This window comes from Pezoporus flaviventris, unplaced genomic scaffold (genome assembly GCF_033815535.1).
Source record: "Pezoporus flaviventris isolate CSIRO_AGI_PZ_B2104156 unplaced genomic scaffold, CSIRO_AGI_Pfla_v1 ptg000023l, whole genome shotgun sequence".
In the NCBI taxonomy this organism is placed as follows: domain Eukaryota; kingdom Metazoa; phylum Chordata; class Aves; order Psittaciformes; family Psittacidae; genus Pezoporus; species Pezoporus flaviventris.
Window position 1 is genome coordinate 15,734,649 of NW_026892571.1, and position 21,669 is coordinate 15,756,317.

The 21,669-nt window shown below is 48.4% G+C and overlaps 1 protein-coding gene across 1 annotated transcript in view; it reads left to right on the forward strand.

Moving 5' to 3' along the window:
- The window catches only part of LOC133271267 (collagen alpha-1(XXIII) chain-like), a gene marked incomplete at its 5' end in the record, with an annotated part of 171,518 nt that overhangs the window by 145,785 nt on the left and 4,064 nt on the right, over positions 1-21,669 (forward strand). Inside the window, 19 exons of the mRNA XM_061457214.1 lie at positions 4,455-4,481; positions 6,230-6,256; positions 6,937-6,963; positions 10,586-10,657; positions 11,843-11,959; positions 12,411-12,446; positions 12,916-12,942; positions 13,346-13,372; positions 14,496-14,540; positions 15,103-15,165; positions 16,330-16,374; positions 16,852-16,929; positions 17,896-17,949; positions 18,201-18,245; positions 19,050-19,139; positions 19,484-19,555; positions 20,293-20,334; positions 21,069-21,095; positions 21,512-21,583. Of these exons, the coding sequence (XP_061313198.1) occupies positions 4,455-4,481; positions 6,230-6,256; positions 6,937-6,963; positions 10,586-10,657; positions 11,843-11,959; positions 12,411-12,446; positions 12,916-12,942; positions 13,346-13,372; positions 14,496-14,540; positions 15,103-15,165; positions 16,330-16,374; positions 16,852-16,929; positions 17,896-17,949; positions 18,201-18,245; positions 19,050-19,139; positions 19,484-19,555; positions 20,293-20,334; positions 21,069-21,095; positions 21,512-21,583 (993 nt within the window). The remainder of the gene's footprint in view (positions 1-4,454; positions 4,482-6,229; positions 6,257-6,936; positions 6,964-10,585; positions 10,658-11,842; positions 11,960-12,410; positions 12,447-12,915; positions 12,943-13,345; positions 13,373-14,495; positions 14,541-15,102; positions 15,166-16,329; positions 16,375-16,851; positions 16,930-17,895; positions 17,950-18,200; positions 18,246-19,049; positions 19,140-19,483; positions 19,556-20,292; positions 20,335-21,068; positions 21,096-21,511; positions 21,584-21,669) is intronic.

The window sequence follows — 21,669 nt, forward strand, 5'->3', positions numbered from 1 at the left end:
TGCCACAGGCTGGCATGATTTTGGGGTCTCGCTTTGGGCACCCCAGAGGTCTGGGCAGATGCTGGTGGAACCTCGCACGAAGGACTTGGCCCAGGCTCCGAGCCATTGCAGTCAGTGTGCGTGCGGGATAATACCTCCTGTGACTGATTTCATACATGGAGTCTGTCTCTTCACAGATAGTTAAATGCTGTTATTTGGGAGGGTGGATGATGACTGTAGCAGAGGTGTTATTGGATGGAGTGGAAACTTACGAGGGTTTCTGGTCCTTTTCCATCGAGGACTTGAGGAAGGGATAGCAGTAGCTGGGGACAAGGTGACATCCAGAGCATCTCTTGAACTCAATTCACTTGCAGTTCACACCAGTGGCTCTCAGCTACTGTTCAGAGGACTCACATTTCATTTCTCAATCCCTCTTCTCTCCTTTTCCTTTCCCTTGGAAGCTCAGAGGAGCCACAGCAACCTGGCTGCCTCTCTGCACTTCCCTTGTGACGGCTCTGGCAGCGCGTGCTTGGCCACAGCTTTCACCAGAGCTTTTCTCTCCTATAACAATGCGCTGAGGAGCCTCATGGCCAGCAGGCACTGCTCTGCTGGCGATGATTTACAGCATAGCCTATAGGAAAGAGTGGTCCCTGCTCCCTGCCTCCAACCCACGCCGCTCAATGATGATAGAATATTGCCGTGCTCTTTTGTTCTGACACTTTCCTCTTTCTCCAGTGTAAGATTTTACCATCCCTTGAAACCACAGAGGCAGAGATTGAAGGCAGCCCTTTGAATCTGTTCAAGTTTGACTGCAGGGCTCCTTCTGACGCCTGCGCTAATTTTTAGCAGAGCAGGAAACATTAAAAATAACCATGAGGGAAGATTTCCCAACTCGGGATTGTCCTAATGATGCCTGTTCTCCTCCCTTTAAACTCCTGCAATGCTGCTAAAGCAAGAACCTCCCTGCCAGCAGCAGTAATGGCACTGGAGGAGGAAGACAGAGGGCCAGTTAGCTGGGCTTGCCCCTGGCTTGCTCTGAGGGATGTATGGTGAAAATGCTTATTACTTATTAGAAGAGCTTTTGCACGTGAATTGGAGCTTGCAAGTTTCTTGCCTTCCCATCTTGGTGAACTCGGAACTGTTGGCAAGCCTTCAGCTGATCTTGGTGGTGGGTGAATGAGAGGTGACGTTTGGGTGCTAGATCCAAGATTTCTGCGCTTCTACTGTGAAAGAAAACCAGAATCTGTTTTAAAACATACCTGAATGTGCCCCCTTCCTCTGAAGCTGAAATGTTGCATGGCCAAACCAAGGTGTGCAGCAAGAGCGCATCACGTAGCCCCAGTGCCTTATCCAACATGCATCTGTATTCTCAGCAACATTATATAACTATCAAGTTAAATAATATGCCATTAATGTATATCAAAACATGTACCATTATATAAATAACGTCCTCACCCAGGCGATGGCAGTGGGGACGCACCATGGTTTGGGTCATTTTGCCTGCAGGAACACCATGTTACCTGTGTTACAGCTTGTGAGAGGTAAAGCCAAGGCGAGCAATTGCAGTTATCACTCATCTCAGTTCCTCCTGCTCTGACACGGTCAGAAAATGAGATCCGAGTTGATTACCAGTTAGGAATGGGCTCTGATGACCACTGAAGGATGTCAGCTGGGACCACATCAGTGTCACCTTCCTCAAAGCACCCAGGATCGATGGGTTTCTGTCCTGCTTGGGGTGCACTGATGGCTTTAGTCAGAGCCATGTTTGGGGGGAAGTTGATTGAATTTTCTCTCTGCCTTGCTTTCAAGCATCAAGTTTGTCCTAAATGGAAAGTTTATCCCCTCTCAAGGTAGTGAGCATTTAATAACGTCAAGTGTGGTCCCTGTGTGTGATTTGGAGTGAAAGGATTGTAACTGAGACGGGGTTAAGGCATGAGTGAAGTTCATCCCTGGCCAAAAAAAGCACAGAGTAAAGCCACTGTGATGCTGGAATGGGGTGGCCAGAAAAATCACCCTTATCTTACACTCTGTGCTAGTGATTTTTGTGTCCTCCCCTTGTCTCCAAATCACCCCCAAAATGCAAACTTCTCTAGAGGAGGTTTTTGACTCGGGGAATAGGGGGTTACTCGTTGTTTTCCTGTTTCTTAGTTATCAAATAAACTAAAGATTGCTTCATCTTTAATTACAATGACATGGAGCAGAAGTCGCATAAAAGACAATAACAGTCTCAACACATGCATGCTCCTGAAAGTTGGAGGCAGTCAGAAGCCCAGATTTCAGATGCTCTCTCCTATGTTACACATGCAGTCCTCTGCCTGGAAACCCTCCCTTTGCTCATGTAGATGTTTGGCTGGGGAGGTAGAGCTCAGTCAATTAAATCTCCAGCCCAAACTAACAGGACATTTAAAAGTCTGAGTTAGTCTTGTCCATTCAGCAGCACAGCTAGCCAAGGGCCTCTTTGAAAGCCCAATGGGTATTGTTTCTCTCAAGCATTAAATGCTTTCCCTCAAATAAACATCCTTTGAATAGGCCATTGTTTTTCCTTCTGGATGCGCCTTTGTGGACCGATACAAGAATAGCTAAAAGCTGATGAACTGGCATTGTAGATTGGAAAAAAAGTCTGGATTCTACTCCTTTGAGAAGCCCAATGTGCTCCATTTCTGTGCTCAGGGCCCACATCTTGTCCTCTGGAGGTCAGAGTCTTGCATCAGGTGAATTGCCTCAAACCATTGTAGTTTCAGGAAGAAGCTCTATGGGCCTGATGCATTTCCCAGGTGTTGCAGCATAAGGAATTCAGGTGAGATAAAGCACAGAGGGGTGTTAGGGGAAGAAGTAGTTGGTTACAACCTGCAACACTTCTCATTAACGGATGTGCCTGCATTCATTTATTCATTACTGCTCCGTAGCAGTTGTGTATTGCTAGTCCCTTATGAGAAACAACGTGCACCATGTGAACAGCATAACTGATGTCTGTCACTTCAGAGACCTGGGCTGTGTGAAGAAATCCCTGTTTATTTTCAGGTGAACATCTCTTATGCAGGTCCCCCAGTCCCTGTAACACCGGTACCGATGCCCTGCTCAGGATTCAGCCACCTGGATTTACCTGTTTTTCCTAACCCTGTGTCTCAAGGTTTTTGTACCCTAAGCCTGGTCCCCACAGTCCCTGCAGACTGATTTATTCCTTATCAATGGGCAGAACTGTAAGCTGGAAGGATGCTATTTTTAATGCTGCCATTGGGCTTCTCTTACTCATCTTTCTCTTTTTGATCAATTTTACCATTGCAGATTTAAGCTAAACTATAAAAGATTGACCCTCGTCAGTTCCCTAAGAAATACAGAACACTGATGCTTTATCATTGTGTTATCCCGTGGTCCAAACTACGTTTGTTTTGGTGGGTCCTCATGGTTTATGGCACTGTAACGTTGGAAGATGTCTCAGCCCAGCACATCTGTACATGAGCATATGTTGGAAACGTGGAGGTGGAAGCAGTTGTCCGAGGGCTTTGCTGACTCACAACCTTCGTGCCGTGTCTCTTCAGGAGCAGCTTGCAGGGCTGAGCCTTCGGGTTTAAATGAGGAAATGTTTTAAGCTCCCTGGTGGCAGTTTTGGATTGGTGGAAGTGCAGTTCTGGGATTTACACTGTTTTGTGCTCCTCTTCATCCCCAAGTGTGTCAGCTGTAGCTTTGGGTTCATCCGTGGGCCTTAGAGCACTTGTGCTTCCTCTCCTCACATGCATCCTTTCTCAAAAGCAAAGTTTCCTATGGCCAAACAGGTTCAGTGACTTTATGTTAGGTAAGGGCTTACCTACTAGAAATAGTAGGGAAATACCCATTTTTCATGTTGATTTGCCATGCGCTCCTGCAGCAGCCCTAGGAAGGGAGCCCTGGGTAAGAACTTGAGTAACTAAGTGCTTAGTCCTGCAGATACAAGTGTGCTTCTAGCTTTGTATCCCTGCAGGTGAGCCAAGCACACGGGTATCATCCCAAGGGGCAGATGCACCCTTCCTTCCTCTGTAGCAGGACACCCATCGATGAGATTTACCTTTATGGACTGATGGAGATGGCTGATCCCTATATCTTGGGTAAAAGGGTAGTGTTTTGGCAGGTCCTTTAGCAAAAAACAGATCAGTTCAGGTGTGAGGTTGATGTGAGTCAGTCCCAGGATCTGCTCAGTTTAACCAAATCAGGCGTGTTTCATTGCTAGAGCAGTGTCACCTTGCCCCTGTCACTAATCCTGTTGCTTCCTTTCACGCTCCTTCATCCTCTGCAAATTGATGCCTCTTACTGTACTTCTGTGAAACCTTCCTGCTGGATTGCATGGATGAAGGATTAGGTAACAAGTAACATAGCCAAAGATAGCGCTATAAGCAAGTAGAGCCTCTTTCAGAGCATGACTGATTGCTATGTCTGTAATATAGTGGGGTTTTTAGCTATTTCTGGTTTTTAATAACACTGTCTTTTGCTTCCTTTTCCAGGGGCCTCTTGGTTTGGATGGCAAACCAGTAAGTAGCACCGAGTGCCAAATGTAACATGTCCTTATTCACACTGCTGTGCAATTCATAGGCAGAATCTCAGCTATTGCTTGTTCATTACTACACATGTAACTGTTTAGATTGTGTTTAGGAAGATTATTCTATGGTCTGTAACACATGCAAGTTCGTATCATGAGCCAGGGCTGGCACAGCTCGAGGTGAGCTTTGCTTTACCTGTCAGCTCATCTTGGCTAGTGGAGGCTTGGAGGCAGGCCAAATTGGGGAAATCACCTCCAGTAGCACCTTGGAAGAAGCAGGCAGTGATTGTGGTTGCATGCATTGGCACTAAAAAGGGCTATCATAAAGGTAATCCTTCCCAAGTTGGGTCCATTTCCCCCCAGAGAAGCCCAGGTGGGAAATGCTTGGGAATGCTCGGTGTCCATCCAACCCTTTGCGGAACAGCCTGGACTTTGCTTTATGAGCTGTTTTCTTGACTTCGTTTTTGCTTGGAAGCCCTTCAGTTACTTGGATGGCTGCTACCCATGTGCCAAAATCCCACTCCGTGCCACCGCGTTCACTAGAGGGCCCCACGTGAAATCTTTTCAAGCTCTGGTCCTAAACCAAATGTGATTTTCAAAGGGGCAGGAGCTATTCAGACTTTGCCATCAAAAAGTTACTGCAGATGCTTATTTCTAGCCAGTTCCTGAGTGTTTTGCTATAGCTGTACGCTGCAGTGGTGGTTTTATATCCTGTCTCGGAAGGTGACAAATGTGAATGAGAAGAACCCTGGGAATAAAGCATTAGAAAAGCAAAAAGACCAGCTCAGACTGCTGTGCTCAGGGTTTGGCTTTGAATTAACAAAGCCCCATGATGGGAGAGCAGCACAAACCCCAACAGCAGCAGCAGGCTCCTGCACTACTGCCCTATGGCAGGCACATAGATGAGGACTGCTGTGAGTTGTGTGTGCACACTGGGACTCTGAGTGAGAGGCAGGGAACATCTCATAGAGAAAGCAAACTCAAAGGAGACTGTTTGTGATCCCTTCCATGACAGTAAGGGGCCAGGAGCCTTGCCTCTGAGCCAAACAAACAGCAGGAGGGATGCTGCGCAGGGCTGTGGATGCCACACAGGGTTGCGGATGCTGCCACTGCTGGCCTCTCTGCTGACTTTCCCCCCACTGCATCCCACCAGGTCCAGCTTCAGCAAACACCATGAATCAGGCTGACCCCCAAGGTTCAGTGCTTTTCTGTGCTGGAAGGAGGATGCAGAGCAGGCACATCAAAGCGTTGCTCTGTGGCTTCTCTTTGGGGCTGCAGCGTGTCTCTGCCTGCCTGCCTTACAGAAAGCTGCTTGGGGGGAAGATGACTTATGTCTTCAACAAACAGGCCAAGGAAAGCAGCCCATCCTCCTTGTTTATTTCAAACAGATGTATAATCGTTGTAATGATATGCTGAGCATGTGTTTTTCTAGAAGTGATTTAATACTTCAAGAAACCCCTTGCATCTATTTAGGGTCATGTGTTTGTGAGCGGCTGCCACGCTGCCTGCCCTGCCCCGGTCCTTCTCCGGTCCCCTGTCCTGGCAAAAGCAGGCAGGACCACATTGGTGCTTTTTGGTGGTGTGGTACTCATGTGAAGCATTGTGTAGCTTAAAATCATAGTGTGTATAACCTAATGATAGTGAACATGGCTCAGGTTTGTGAATTGGTAAGTGCAGCGATGCTATGTGCATTGATTATTCTGCCATTGCTTAACTTGGATCCTTCTCATGTATTTCCAGGGACCTCCAGGACCAAAAGGGGAAAAGGTAAAGACTGCATTAACGTGTGGCTTTTGGGGAAGCAGCTCTATAATCCTCCTCCTGCTCTAATTCCTTCAGTTCAGGTTACCCCATAAACCAGCATGACATTACCCCTGGGGTTTGTTGGGATGTGGAACCACAACAGTGGGTTCTCAGGTTGCTCTTGGAAAAACCCCAGGAAGGGGAGGGCAGAAAGAACTGCAAAAACGTGGGAGGAATCAATATCTCCTTAAAGCTCATCCATGCTGTAGGGCTCCTGGTAACCCCTTAAGGGTTAGGAGAGTGGCAAACAGCTTCCTCCAGGAGCAAGGCTGCGGGCTCCATCGCTCTGTGTTTGCATGTCATCCTCCCATGAAATTAGACCAGCCAAAGAAGGTCGTTTCTGTACTGCAAGTGCAGTTAGTCCTCGCATGTGTAGGACATAAGCAGTTGCTAGGGGAGCCTTAGAGTTGGAAACAATCTGCTATTTCTGATTTATTATCTGTTTCATCGCCTGCCAGGGCAGAATCGTTCCTATTGTGTTGTCTCGAGCCCTTCTCCTCCCTGGTTTTGAATACATTAAGCAACAGGGCTCTTGCCACTTCCTTTCCGTGCTGTTCCCGCATCCAGCTGACCCTGAGCTTGGTCCTTTGTGGTTGCAATCTGAACTCTAATAGCTGACCCTTGCTGTTTTGCCTGATGCACAGGGTGAAGCAGGGGACATCGGCCCGAGGGTAAGTAGTGACACAGCACATTGATTTGTACCAAGATCTGGTTGGGTTTGGTCACTGCACAAAACAAGGCTCTGTGCAGCTTTGTCACTGCAAAATGAAGTAGGGTGAGAGTTCTGGAAGCATTTAATTTTGCCATTGGAGCTCTTTCTGGTGGTTTTCCTATCTTTGACCATGGGGGAAACAAGAGTTGAAGACCTTTGGGTGCTTCATGATGTTTTTTGCTTTTACTGGACTTTCCTATATCCCCAATTACCCCTTCCAGTGTCAGAGACAAGCCCCATGTTTCTCTTGAATCTGTGCTCCTCATTTGTTGGTGTTAGAGCACCAGCACGTGGTGGTAAGACCTGGTGTCCCAAGGAAAGGCCTGGCATGGTGTTGTGTACGATGGAAAGCTCCTTCTCTCTTGCTGAGTTACCCACCTGGAAGTGTGGTGGCACTCCAGAGGCTGCCTTGGAAAATAAAGGGTTTAAAGTAACTATACGATGAGGGAAAACTGTTTTGGCTATGGAAATTAATGGAGTTTTGTGGAAATGGCTCTCTTGGGGCTACATGAAGTTGAGATTTACTGCAGTGTGTCAGGATAGGTCCCCATGGGGCTCAGCAGAAACATGGCTATCCCGTGGTCCCACTGTGGTGCTGGTGATGGCAGCAGTAGCACAAAGTCTCCCGTGCTGGGGATGAAACAGAAGGCTCGCTATGAGGTATATGGTATTTCCAAGGTGGGCTCTGTCACAGTAACGGAGGTGAGTTGTGGGCTCCTGCTGGGGATGTGCTGAGATGCTGGTCTGTGGTCCCCATGGAGAGCCCAGGTTTGGAGCTGGCAGCCAAGGGTCGGTTGGAAGGTTTGGATGCGTTTGCTGGAAGCACAGCCAGGACCTCAGGGGTTAATGTGGGCAGAGATGCCTTGGAGTCCTTTTCCTTTTCTCCCTTAGGGGCCCCTAAGTCAGTGTTTGAAGTTGGTGTCATTTCTGAAGCAGCTCCCAACTGCCTTGGGTACAATTGGAAACATCACCCTTGGGCTCTGAGAGCCCCTAAAACTCGATAGATTTATTCCCTGCATGGCTAAGGAGGGGCTTGGTGTAAGGTCCCCACCTCGCCCAAGTGCCCACCCCATACTCAGAAGAGGCTTTAAGAGGTGATTCAGCAGCACAGGAGTGTGAGCTTTCACTCCCTGGCTGGGGCTGTGGATGTCTTTGGGGCTGGTGGCTGGGGTGATGCCAAAGGAGATGCTGCTCAAGGCTGCTGTGCTCTGTGCTGCTGGATGATGTGGGAACCCACCTCCTGATGGAGGAGATGCTCAGGGGACAGGTTCCATCTGGACACGCAGGGGCAAGTGCCAGCTCCCAAGGTAACACTCGCCCTATGTGTTAACCTACCAGCAAAAATGTATGGGGATTTTTTTCCTCCTGATCTTTATTACTTTTAGATTTATTTGTGTCATTTTGCACAAGAGCAGTACAAAAGCTTCCAATCCGGGAGGAAAGGCAAAGACACAAGCCTGGCAGGGCCATGCACAAGTAGGTGTGAAAACTGCTGCCTGGCTCTGAAAATAGCACCCTTTATGTCTGCAGACAGGGTTGTGGGTTGGATACAAAACTTCTTAATACCATCTGGCACAGATTGGGGTTTATTTCTTAATGTAATCTATCTTCCTCCTCCAGTTTCAGTGCTGGCTTTGTTCAGCTGATTTTGAAAGATGTGTTGCAGCAAGTCATCGCATCAATGGGAGGATAAATAACCAGGGATTTACCCAGCGCCCTCTCCCTCATAAATGTGTGTCTATGGGCAGTGGAGTGGGGATGATGTGTGTCAGTGAGCACAAAAATATTATCATTAGGAATGATAGATTAAAAGAGAATGATGCCTGAGGCAGATTTCTCATGGTGGAAGTAAGATGAAGGCAATCAGGGACTGGCTACTGAACGTGCTCACGTCTGCGCTGCTTCTCTTTCTGTCTCTAATAAAGACCTGCCACCAGCGTGGGCAAAAAAGAGGTCATTGCACGTGTTGAGTGGGCCTGATGGCACTTGTCGGAGGGTGGTTTTGGGGAGCTGAATGAAGAGTTCACATTGGGTTGTCTTAGGCGCTAAGCGCTAGCTCTTGCAAATGGCATCAGCAGGGCTGTTGTGCAGCCTCACCTCAGCAGGATGGGCAATAAACACAACCAGACAAAGTGCATATGAGTGTATTCAAAAGGAGGCAGCAAGAACAGATTCCCTCTGCTCCAGGTTGGAACGAGGGAGTTGAAGCAGGATGCGGCCAAGGCTGGGCCTGTGCCCTGACACTTGTGCTTGTACTCCTCTCCTGAAATCAAATACATTGCTATGCTAATGAAAAGGACCGGTTTATAAACCAGACTCGCTCCCTGAGCTTGGAAAGTGTTTACTTGGATGGTGCTCAGCAATCTGAGGGGTAAGAAAAAGGCTTCAGCTCACGTCTTACTTCTTGGTCTTTTCTGCAAATCCCACTTAATGCTCTTGTGTATCTTTGTGCACATAAGAAGCCATAAAACTCGGTGCTTTGAGTCTACCACAAAACCCTTTGCTCCCAGTAGAGCCTTTTTGGTTTCTGTAGTATCTGGAAGGTCTGGCCGAGCACCAGGACTCTGTGTCCCCATTCATTTATCGTGCCATCAACTTGGGCTTTTCAGCATTGTTCCTCCCCAGAATGGCTTGAAAGAAATCACTGGGAGGGGTTTATTTGCCAGGGCTCATCAGTTTTTAACATGCCACTGCCTTTGCCCTCCCTTTCTGAGATGACTGTGTTAGAACACCCATGCTCAATACAGCTACGCACGCCTGCTGCTGAGCTTGTCCTGGGAGCTGGGCAGGAGGTGGGTTTGCCTGTGCAATATTGACCCAAAACTCAGGTTTAGGGGAATGTATTTAAAAGCTTCAAAAGGTCCCTGGATGAATGGATAAGAGGTTTGTTCCTTAGAAACCTTCCAAAACCTTCATGGGGGGTGTGCTCTGTGTTCCCACAGAGCTGCCTGTGGCTTTGCACCATCCCTTTGGTCCTCCTGTGGATGTGTGCAGGGATGGATGGGGGGAAAGGGAGGCGCAAGCAGTGTCCTGAGAAAGGAAATGTCTCTCCTCCCTAGATAGATCAGTGGAAAGGCTAAAAGACAATAGCAATGACTACTGACATGGTCTGAATACATTGGGTTTTTGCATCGTCTAAGTCTGAGAGATTTATCTGCATTTTACAGGCTGGGGAATACATTAGTATTCATTTTAGCCTCTGAAAAAGAGATAGTATTTGGCGTCAGGAGAAATGCTGGGATATATCCCTATGGGGTCTACTGGAATAATGCTCTTTATTCTGCAGAAAGCCCTGCAGTAGGGGAATCCTCTGTACCCCAGCTGCTTTGAATGTCCTATTGTGCAGTAAACTAATGAAAAGATACTTGTTTCCCTCTGTTTACTAACTACTAAGCTTCAGTGTATCCAGAACATTAAAACAACCACTGTTGGCTACCTACACTATTTTTCCTCATGCAGCAATTAATTATCAGAGAAAAGATGTGATATTATTATTACAGCCTTTGAAACTCACTTTTCTGCTGTGATTTCATCTTCAACTCTTGCTCTTTCCTCCTCTGCCTCCCACTTTACCCGGTTAGATGGTTTTTCCTCACCTCAATCATGGATTTCTGGCTAATGATCAACTTGTCTTTAGCCGGCGAGTGCTCAAGGTAGACCTATCAAATGTGCTCCTCTGGTTTGCTGTGATTCTTTGAGTTGCTTTTGTCACTTCTTTCTGGCTGATAATGCACTATTGTTACGAGGATGTTCAGAAGCGCTTGTTGGGAGTGTGCCCGAGTGAAACCCCATTGGAGTTTAAGGGGAGTTTTGTCAAAGCAGGGAGACATGAAAGTGATGTATCGGTGCTTTGAGAACTGGGAATCAAGCGGCGATGTCCTGTAGGTGTTGATATGAACAGTGCTGGTAAAATAAAATGCCTTAAAACTAGAGTTCTCTGAATCTCCCTACTCCAAATGTGACGTTATAATCGGGCAAAAATCAGTGACTCTTGACATAATTGGATGCAGTGTTCAGCATTTGCAATGGGCTTTTTTTCCCCTAGCATGCAAGTGATTTAGGAGCATGGATCTTGTTGAAAGGCCATGGGATCTGTGCTGCTAAGTCACTTAAGGACTTGTGAAAAGTCCCACACTTGTCCCCGGTTTGAGGGCAGACCACATATTAAACCCAGTCCTCTCACTGCCTCAGCGGTGACTCTTCCAGATGTTGCTAGAAGATTTATGAGGTGGCCTTTCCATGAGGCTTTCCATTGTGCATCCGCAGGGATGTGACCGGCCAGAGCTCTGGGTGGGTTGGGAACTGATAACTGGGTGGTGAAGCCCCATGGGGAGCACCCCTCCAGACCCACTAAACCTTCACAATCACACGTAGATACATGCGCTGCTGTTTCCTTTGCACCCAGGCAATGCAGAGTGTGACCTACGCTGGGTGTTTGTAAATGACCTTGGCTGTATTTAAAGGATGCAACTGAAGTGCTGCTTGGTTTTGTTGGGTGTTCTGGTGTGGTGCACTGAGCCATGGCAGTGTGTGCATGCCCCATGCCAGCATGTTGTTGAGTCTGGTTATTTCTAGTAGTTCCCATGCAGACAGTCCCTGGGCAAGCACTTAACGAGCTAAAACCTCATTGGAAGGCACTGAGCAAAATCCTGGTTAAGAAGCCAGACCCAAAGGGTGCGAATTGGCCGTGAGCTCACTTCCAGCCTTCCCAATTGGAAGCTGTAACTCCATGACAGCGTTAGTCAGGGTGCTGATGGCCCAGGGATGCTGTGCATGTGTCGCCACCATCGCTTCCCAGCACAGCTTCACCTCACCGTGTCTGTGTGAACTTCTTCCAGGGTGATCAAGGTCGAGATGGAGCCACTGGTCCCCCTGGTCCACCAGGACCCCCAGGGGCCCGGGGTCCTCCTGGTGACACGGGAAAAGATGGCCCAAGAGGACCTCCAGGCCCCCCTGTAAGGATGGGAGATGCGCAGTGAACACACGCCAGGCAGCGCCCGCCCCAGTGAGGAAGAGGAGGGTGAAGGGTGTCCCCTATCCCAGTGATGCCCCCCAGCCACTGGGTCCCCAGTCTGAGCCATGATGATGCTGCTCATACTGCAAAGCCTCGGGGCATGGGGCCAAGGGAGCAGGCGGTGATATTCCATCATTCCATCTTTGGTTTTGGAGCAAAGAGCTGGACCTGGAGCACGTATTTGCAGGTGCTGGTTGTAACTGGGAGAGCCCAGAGATCTCTTTCCCCAATCTGTAGCCATTGGATGACCTGTTTCCAGTCTCCAGATCACTGGCAATCAATTGAATCAAAGAAAATAGACTGAAACATAAGGTTGTTGAACATTCAGATTGTGGATGAGCATTCTGGAGAACTGGGGCAATAACTTCAATGTCGGCCTTTCTATTTTGCAGGGTCTCAAAGGCGAGCCAGGAGAGGAAGGCCTTGTGGTTAGTATTGCCCAAGAGCATCCACGTGTGCATGTCCCTTGTCCCCTTCACTTTACATCCCTCTTCAGCTCAGTGCTGGGTTTGTGTCATTGCTTATGGAGGGCAAAGAAAACCCCATGGGGAATTATAGGTGCGCTAAAATGGATGCTTGCCCAGGGGTACCTGTGCCCTGGGGAAAAGAGAGACCAGTCTTTGACCCCTTGGTTCCTCTGGAGGGATGTACTGCTCCTCTATCCCCACTTCTGCCCCTCTGCAGCATCTTGGCATTGTGACTCCACTACAGTCCAGGTTGGATAAAGAGGTGCTCGTTATACATAAAATACACAAGGCACAAAGAATATATGTTATTTATTGGGAGGACAGAGACCTTATGGCTGGATTTGTAAGGGAAGATGAGAAGTTGGCATCTGGTGGGAGTGTTTTTATCCTGTATACTGTGTTGTCAAACTACTGCTCTTCTTTTCAACAGGGTGCCAGGGGACCTCCAGGACCAAAGGTGGGTGATGGGTAATTTCTCATCTGCCTGATTTTAACAGGAATTCTTGACATCTTGAACATACCTATTTTGCACTGGACTTGTACTCATCAGTTCATATCAGACACAAACACTTCTAAGGTATTGCATCAGCCATTGTCTTTGAGCTGCCAATGCCTTAATGTGTCACCTACCCAGTGTCACAACCATTGCCTGTGCTAAAACCTTGAGTGGAGGGAGGCAAGGGGGCTGGAACCTGGTGTGCTGCGGGAATCTGGGAAATGCATTTTTTTGGGGGGGGATCAAGATGAGCAACACAAGCCAAGTATTTTAATGTTACAATTGACTTTGACTATCCATACAATTGGGCTTATTTTCTGCTATGTCCCTAAACTTGTCTCCTCTGTGCGTGTTGCTGTTGAAGGGTGAGCCTGGTGTCCAAGGGAAAAAGGTAAAATAGTGACTTATTTATACATATATACATATAGTTATTTCCTTTTGCTCTGCTCTGTGCTCAACTAAGGAAACCACTGCCAGAGACCAATGGGTCCATGGTTGTAGCTGTCCATACCAAACCTTTCCTTGCGTTCCCTGACATTTCTCTCCCGAGCAACCCCAAAGCATGGGCATGGCTGTGCCTGCAGCCTGGTTTTCATTACCCCAAGCCAGCCAGAAGCTGCAATCCCATCTGCCCAATAGACAAAGAATGAAGCAACAAATGCCAAACAAAGCAGTAGGTCTTGAGCCCTTTCTCTCCAATAACTCAAGCCGAACCAAGAAGCGCCTGGGGACTGTTTTCTGCTCAGGGCTCCCTGGATGGGTTTGAGCTTCCTGAGGCAGACATCATCACACAGCACCTCAGCCTTATGAGGATTGCCACTCTCTTAAGGACAGGCACACTGCTCGGGTAGGGTGTTGAAGACTGCAGGAGGTTTGCATGCCCCAGTTCTCCATGTTTCCTTCTGGTGGTGCCACCAAGCAATGGATAAATCACTGCTTTTAACTGAAGCAAAGCGCTGACAGGGCCCAGCCTTTCCCTCTTACTGCTTTGCCCCAAAACAGACATGGCCATGGGTGATTTCCAGGCTAAAATTTGGCCTAAAAAAGTTCATAACTGGCCAGTAAAATTAACCTCTTCAGCACCTATGGAGTGGTTTTACTCCAAGAGAACAATGGAGCATTGATGAGTGGAACAAGGAAACCTGCAGATGGGCGTGCTGATGAAGGCCATGAGGATGGGTGGCAGCTTGCAGGAGGTCTTTGAGCTAAAAAAAAAAAAAAAAAAGCCTAAATGGATTAAATATCCAATTTCTTTTAAAAATGGGATTGCACCTTCCCCAGGGCCTGCTGTAAGGAAATTCTGGGAGATCCCACCCATCTCCATGGAAGCAGGGGAGGCAGAGATGGGCGGGAGCAGGGGACCACACTTGGAGCTTCCTGGGCTCCTTCCTGTAGCTTTCTCCTGCAAACCTGAGTGGGTCTCAGGTCCATGCAACACTGAGAGGGGTCAAGTGATGCTGGATCCTATGACGAGTGCGTACGAGCTCTTTGTGTTTCACTTTTTGTTTCATCAGGGTGATGATGGGGTCCCTGGGGAGCCAGGACTTACGGGCCCTAAGGTATGTTCTGCGCTGTGCCCATCTAATGTATGTGCTCAACAGCATCTTTTGCTGTGTGTTTTCTTGGCACAGTATCACAGCTGGGGCAGGTTGAGGAGCACATTTCTCCCAATCCAACCCATTCTGTAACGTGAAGAAAGAACAAAAGAAAGTGAGAAAGAGAAGCATAACGCACCCTCTGCCGCTGCAGGAGTTTGTAAATGCAACTTGTTGGCTATGGCAGAGAATTGCCATTTAGATGCTCCTCTTGCAGAAGTAAATGGGGGACTGTTGCTGGGGCTGGCCCGGAGCTGGGGTTTGGGATGTGTGTGCAGGGGGGTGTGGTTTTGGGGCTAACTTTATGGCTGAACATCCCACCTATAGCCATTAAGGCTGAAAGCTTCATGTATATCTCAAAACCTCCCCTTTTGCACTTAGGCAATGTGATGTATTTCAGGCTAAAAGGAGAGCTTTGCTCACTCGTGTATGTAAAAGTAAAGGTAAAGCAAGACAATTGTAGCCTGAATAAATCTGTTCTCCATCCTACCCATTATAACATTTGTCCAAACTGTCTTGTTTTCAGGGAGAAAAAGGAAGCGTGGGTCCCAAGGGAGAGAATGGCACAGATGGCTTGCCAGGTCCCAAGGTAAATAAAAGCCCATGAGCTGGGAAGCTGGGCACAGCACTGATGAGGCCCAGGGTTTCAGATGAGGGGGGGGTATTTTAGGCCTTTGCCTCTGAAAGGCTCATAAAGTGCCCAAACTGAAGCAAATTGGGAGGATGTCAAGAAGTATTTTAGCTTTTTCTGGCAAATCAATGAAAGCTGCGTTCAAGCAGAGATCAGTGTCAGGGGTTTTAAGTTGTTTTTCATTGAGTTGCCTGGGTTTCCCCAAGGAACTAAATCTCTGCTCGCATGTGGATGGGATGCATTGAGGGCTGCGGCATCACTTCAAAGCCCAGCGCGCTTACGTGCCATCCTGTTCTATTGATCTTCATTACTGCCAAGCAATGCAATAGGAGATGTTGGTATGTTAAGTGGGGATGATGAGACCTAGACAGCATTTGTGGGCTGTTAATTCCCTCCTCAGCTGCTTCTTGTTTAGCAGGATGTGTTTCCATATCAGTCAAGGCTCCTTGTTGGGAAAAAAACTGTGTATGAGGAGGAAACGTGGGCTCAGGTGACCCTTAGCCATTGAGTTTTCACTATAACCACATTAGCAGTGCTTGTTCCCCATGGTACTTGCTGAATGGAGTTTTCCTATGGAGACTCTTTCTGTTTATACCATTTTCTACTTTTAAGAGGGCTTTAATTTGATCAGCAAATGGGGGGAGGGAATCTGGCAGAGCCTTTTCCTTAAACCCACCCTCAGAAATGGTTTAAATGTGTCAGCTAAAACTTTCCACACGTGCAGAATTCAGCCTGAAGCAAAGGTGGAGCCGTGTGAAGCTTCAGCACGAAGAGCTGGAGCTTGGCACGCTCGGAGCAAACAGTGGAGCCAGGGAGCAGCACCGCACATCACCCTTATGGGGATACAGGGCGCTCAGCCCCGAGCAGGCCACTCTTCTCCATCTCATCTGCAGTGAGATGTTTTCTTGCTGTCAACTAGCTCAAACCTTTATTTTATGCAAAAATATAATTGCTCTGAATTCAGATCTAGGTTTTGCTGCTAGAAGCAGTTCCCTGTTGGTGCCATTCTGTTTCCTAATCTAAACCATACCTTGGCATCTCGTGTGGCCGCAGTGTCTTAAACATAAATAGCCTCTGTTTTCCTTGGTCTCTTTGACCCGAAAATGTGATTTTGCTTTCCAGGGTGAGCCTGGTGAGAAGGGAGGAGTTGGCTCCATCGGACCACGGGTATGGATGTTCAGGGTTTTGCTTTTTCAGTCTGGAATTGTGTATTTCCCTCGACCTGAGCTGTGTTCCCCACCACCACTTTCTGCTTAGTCTGTGGCTGAATCGCTTCAGGATCAGTTCAGTGCTAGAAAACAGAGATGGTGCTTATTTAAACCAACCCGTATGTGGGTACTGAACACTGCCATGGGAGACATTAGGAAGTAGTTTTTCCCTGTGAGGGTGCTGAGGCGCTGGCACAGGGTGCCCAGAGAGGCTGTGGCTGCCCCATCCCTGGCAGTGCTCAAGTGTAAGTCTTCATTAAGTGAATTAAGCCCTTGTGAGGTTTGGTTGGATGCCAGTTAGAGCTGTCAGACTGGGAATGGATTAAATCAATGGTGTTTTAAGGTGATCCCCAAACCCTGGGGGGTCAGGTCTCTGCTTTCATTCCACCCGCTCCTCAGATGCTGCAAAACTAAATTGGGTTCGTCCTGGTTGCAGGGTCCCCCCGGTCTGAAAGGGGAGCAGGGTGACACTGTAGTGATTGACTATGACGGCCGAATCCTGGATGCTCTTAAGGTAAGCCCTGCTCCAAGGCTGTGCTGATTCCTGTGAGTTAATGGGGAATGACAGGAGTTTGTTTCATCTGGGGGCTGAGGATATTTAGGATGTACCAGGAAAAACGGTGGCGGAACTCAAGGCTGGGAGCTCAGGCTGGGTACCAGGATGGTGGGATCCATCTGTGGGATGTGAGTTAATATTCTACAGGTCAAAGCAACCCCTGACACAGCCTGTGACATAGAGCAAGTGATGCAGTGATTACAGCTCAAAGGCTGCAGGTCCTGGGCTGTTATTCTCATGGCACGTTGTGGAGCTGTGGTTTTCCCTCTGCATCCTCTGGAGTGGTTTTGTTTGCGAGCAGTGGTTGGGATGCCGGAGGAAGGGAAATGATGCCTGAGCCCTAACCTGCCCGACCCAGCAGCACCCTGCTATTTTCATTATGATGGAAGAAGCTGAATAGAATCAATGCAGATATGTTAGAGACCCGTTCTCATTGTTTCACCACAGGCTGCAGGGATACACAAAGTGATGGTAACTACCGTTTGCCAGGTGTCTGTATGCAGCTTTGCGAGTGGGGTTTGTGAATTGCAGTGGTTGGAAAGGCTCCATCAAATGTCGGGAGAGACTTCATGTGCTGGGCCCAGCCCCTCTCCCGTGTTCTGCATGCGGAGATTGCCAAAGGGCACACCACTGAACCTCACTAACGTTCCCGTTTCCCTGCTGTTTGCAGTGTTTGTGCACTGACCTGTCTCATGGGCAGAGCTTTGCAAAGGCTTCTGCTGTGATTGAATGTCACAGCATCGGAGTGTGCAGTCATGGGAAAGGTGCTTGAGGAGGTGATGCTGGTTTGGTTTTCAGCTGAGCGACAACATGAGGTTTTGCTGCTTGAGATAATTCACAAGTTCCGAGTTATGCTCCCAGCTCACCCAAGGATAATGTGCCATGTTCATCATGCTCATCCCCGTTTTGTTTGCTGTATTTCAGGGTTCGCCAGGTCCCCCAGGGCCACCGGGCCCCCAAGGCGCTCCGGGTCCAAAGGTGAGCCCAATCTCTGCCATGCACACAGTGTTTCCTACAGGGTGATGTGGTCATCAGTGGTTCTCCGTGTAGCGAGTGTCTCCCAAGCCAAACCATTCTAGGAAGCATTCTTACCTCTGCTCCGCAGCCTGCTAATGGCAAACCCACAACTGCTGATACAAGTGAACAGCTCGTTTCCTTCCAGAATGTTTCTCTGGGATGATTCCCTCATTCCATTTACCATGGGCCCCCCTTTCTTTGTGTCTCTGCAGGGAGAGCTGGGCTTGCCGGGTCCACCTGGGCTGGATGGTGAGAAGGTGCGTGGGGCATGGCTGCATCAAGTGAGACCTTGCAGGACCCGAGCTAGGGGTTTATTGTGTGTCTGTGAGAGCTGTCGCTGTGAAAAGCAAATCTCAGCCTGCCAAGAGCAAGCTCTGCCCCGTAATCATAGAATCATAGAATCGTTAGGGTTGGAAAGGACCTTAAGATCATCCAGTTCCAACCCCCCTGCCAAGGGCAGGGACACCTCACACTAAACCATCTCACCCGCGGCCTCGTCCAACCTGGCCTTGAGCACTGCCAGGGATGGAGCATTCACAACCTCCCTGGGCAACCCATTCCAGTGCCTCACCACCCTCACAGGAAAGAATTTCCTCCTTAGATCCAATCTAAACTTCCCCTGTTTAAGTTTGAACCCGTTACCCCTTGTCCTGTCACTATAGTCCCTAATGAAGAGTCCCTCCCCAGCATCCCTACGGGCTCCAGTGTTCAGCTGCATCTTCTTACATTAACCACCTTTTGCCTATGGCCCCATGCTCAGCTATGGGCATGCAGATGCTGCTCGTGACCACATCTGCCAAGCTAGAGGGGCTCCTGTTACGAGTGGCTCATCAAACACATCAAACTCTGTTGTAAACCCTCCCAACCCTAAGCAGCTGCAGTCCCTGCTATGGCCCAGCCAAATTCTGCTGCGCCTGCAAAAATGGCATATGTAAGTTTTAACGTGGAAATATGTTTTCGTGAGCTGGTGCTGCAGTATGGGGAGAAGCAGCAGAAAGGCCGTTTCTGAACGGTTTCTAAGTGGTTTTCCTTTAAGTGAGTTGTTCTCTGTAAACTTCCAGGGTCCCAAAGGAGCGAAGGGTGACCAGGGCAGCGTGGGCATCACGGGACAGAAAGGAGAGACAGGAGAAATGGGCTTAGCAGGTCCACCGGTACGTCCCTCTCTGTCTCTCTACATCCGCTGCTTGGTTCTTCTATGTATTGATGTCTGCAAGTGCTCAGGGTAAGGCAGGGGTTGCTGGGTTAAGCAGTGGCCTGTCCATACGTTACAGCTGCACTGGAGGATGCAGGAGCTTTGCATTTCCTTTGCTAATGATGATAACAGCTTATTCAGAATGGGATCTAAGCCAGTAGTAAGAAGAAAATGCTTTCTTAAAGCCCCCTGGGGATGAACATGAGCTTTGCTCGAGTTTAGAGGAAGACAAATGTGTTTTTCTCTCCTGTTTTTGTGCTCCTGGGGGATGCACCACATCAGTGTTCCATTTCTATCCTTTAGGGAGCAGAAGGACCAAAAGGAGACAAAGGAGACAAAGGGGACACAGGGTCACCGTGTTTGCAGAACAACCACGTAAGATCTGGGCAACTTAAAGCCTATTCCGTAATGAGGGGTGAGGGGAGGTTGGGGGGTGCAGGCTGGAGATGCCAGTCCCACATCCATCCCCAGAGCGAAGGGGAGCAAAACCCAACTGCAAGAGCTTGTACTTTGCTACAAGAACTTCCAGATGTGTCTAAATGGGGTTTATCTGTGTGGGAAGAACGCTCTGCACGCTTGGCACTGCAAAGATGCTTTAGGTTTTGAATCAGTGGTTGAGATATTGGATGCTGCTGTTGGAACTGTGTTTTGTTCTGAAAACAAACAGGGCTCCTTGCAGTTTTATAGCATTTCAGCATCCTTTTTCCCTTATGCCTTCTTCTTTTAAGCCAAAGTGGTGGGGTTTGATAGATCTTAGTGACATAAGAGCTCCAGTTTTGTTCTGCTTTTGCGGGGAGTTTTAATCAAAAAGGCTGCTTCCCTCTGGTCTGTGCACAAAGTGGCATCATTTTCCATTGCATCCATTCTGTGGCTGGCAGATACACGGAGTATCATGGCTCACACTTCTCGTTCCAGAGCCCAGCTTGATCCATGTGCTTATTAAGATTCCTTTATTTATTCATGCTACAAGCAACCGCGATTAGCAGATACTTTGGATTAAAGCTATTAAATCAGAGGGCACTAAATCATGATGCTGGGCCACGTGAGGTTTCCATTCCCAAACTATCTTGTCTCTGTGTCCCATTCACATGCTGTTTAATTCCCTTCTGCAGATCATACCTGAGCCTGGACCGCCTGGATTACCTGGCCCTATGGTAGGACTCTGGGAAGCAGCTTGTGCAATTGAGCATCGCTGCAGAGGTGTTATCACAAGTGATTAGTTAAGGAGGAGGGCGTTTTGCTCTGTTTAATCCGTGTGGGCTGCTGTGGATCTGGGATCAAAATCAGCTGCAGCATTATGAGCTGTCTTTGGAAGCACCTGATTTAGGAGAGTACATCCGTGTTTATGGCACGTTTTGCAAATAACCAAGTTGTTCCTTGGAATGGGGACAAGAGAAAACGTTGTGATGGGAAAGCCTGTTCCCTACCACAGTAGTGTCTGTATTTCCATCAATTTACCCAAGTCATTAAGTTTTGTGGCATCGACTGCAGTGGGCGAGGATGCGGGTGGTGATGAGCAGTTTTGGTGCAGAGCTCTAAGGTGTTTGGTACCTACGATGCTCTAAAAGGCTGAGGAGCTGTCAGGGGCATCAGAAAGGCCAGGATGTGCCAGGCTTGGAGGGCCACGGTGGCAGGATGCCACCCTCCAGAGCTTGCTGTCACTTCATTCAGCACAGCTCGTGTTGCAGAGCTTTATTGTCACAAAGTGCTCTTTTCCAGTTCCTTTTCCCTCCTGATTTGACGTCAGAATCTTTTGCCACCTGTCTTGAAAAGAAATATTTGGCCATTGTCAGCCCATGATTTGAGCAAGAAATGGTTTGGGAAGCAACCTTTGGGGCTCGGTTCTGAAATTGTCTTTAGCTCAAATGCACCATTGTCTTTCCTGCAGGGTCCTCCAGGAATCCAGGGGCCTAAAGTAAGTCAATAAATGAAATGTCACCCACTGCTCCCCAGCTGCCAGTGCATTATTTACAGGCTCACAAAGGGCTGTCAGCTCTGGGGACTGATGTTTCTGTGACAACACATCCCTTGGTGATGCTGTTGAGCAGTTTGGCGTTGCGGCAAACAGGCTATTTCTCCTTCCAAACACATTTACGATCCTAAATCTCCTTCCAGCACAGTCCTGGGAGCCACTGGCACATGCAAGTCAGGGCTTCCAAACCCACAGCATAAACCTGTATTTACAACTGCTTCCTTATATGATGCAGTCAAGAGGAAGGCATTAACAGCAGCAGGGGTATAAGCACCCCCAGAGATGCGGCAGCAGGTGGTGGATGCATGAGGAGGCAGAGCTGCCAGGTCATCTTGCCTGATGCCAATTCATTTCTGCAGGGCTTGGACGGTGCAAAGGGAGAAAAAGGTGACAGTGGGGAGAAGGGCGACCACGGCCACACTGGACCCGCTGTGAGTTGTTTTCCTGTGTCTCATTTCTGGCCATCAAGAGAACCCTGTAAAGCAGTTATCCCAATGCTGTGTTATCTCCTTTCTCC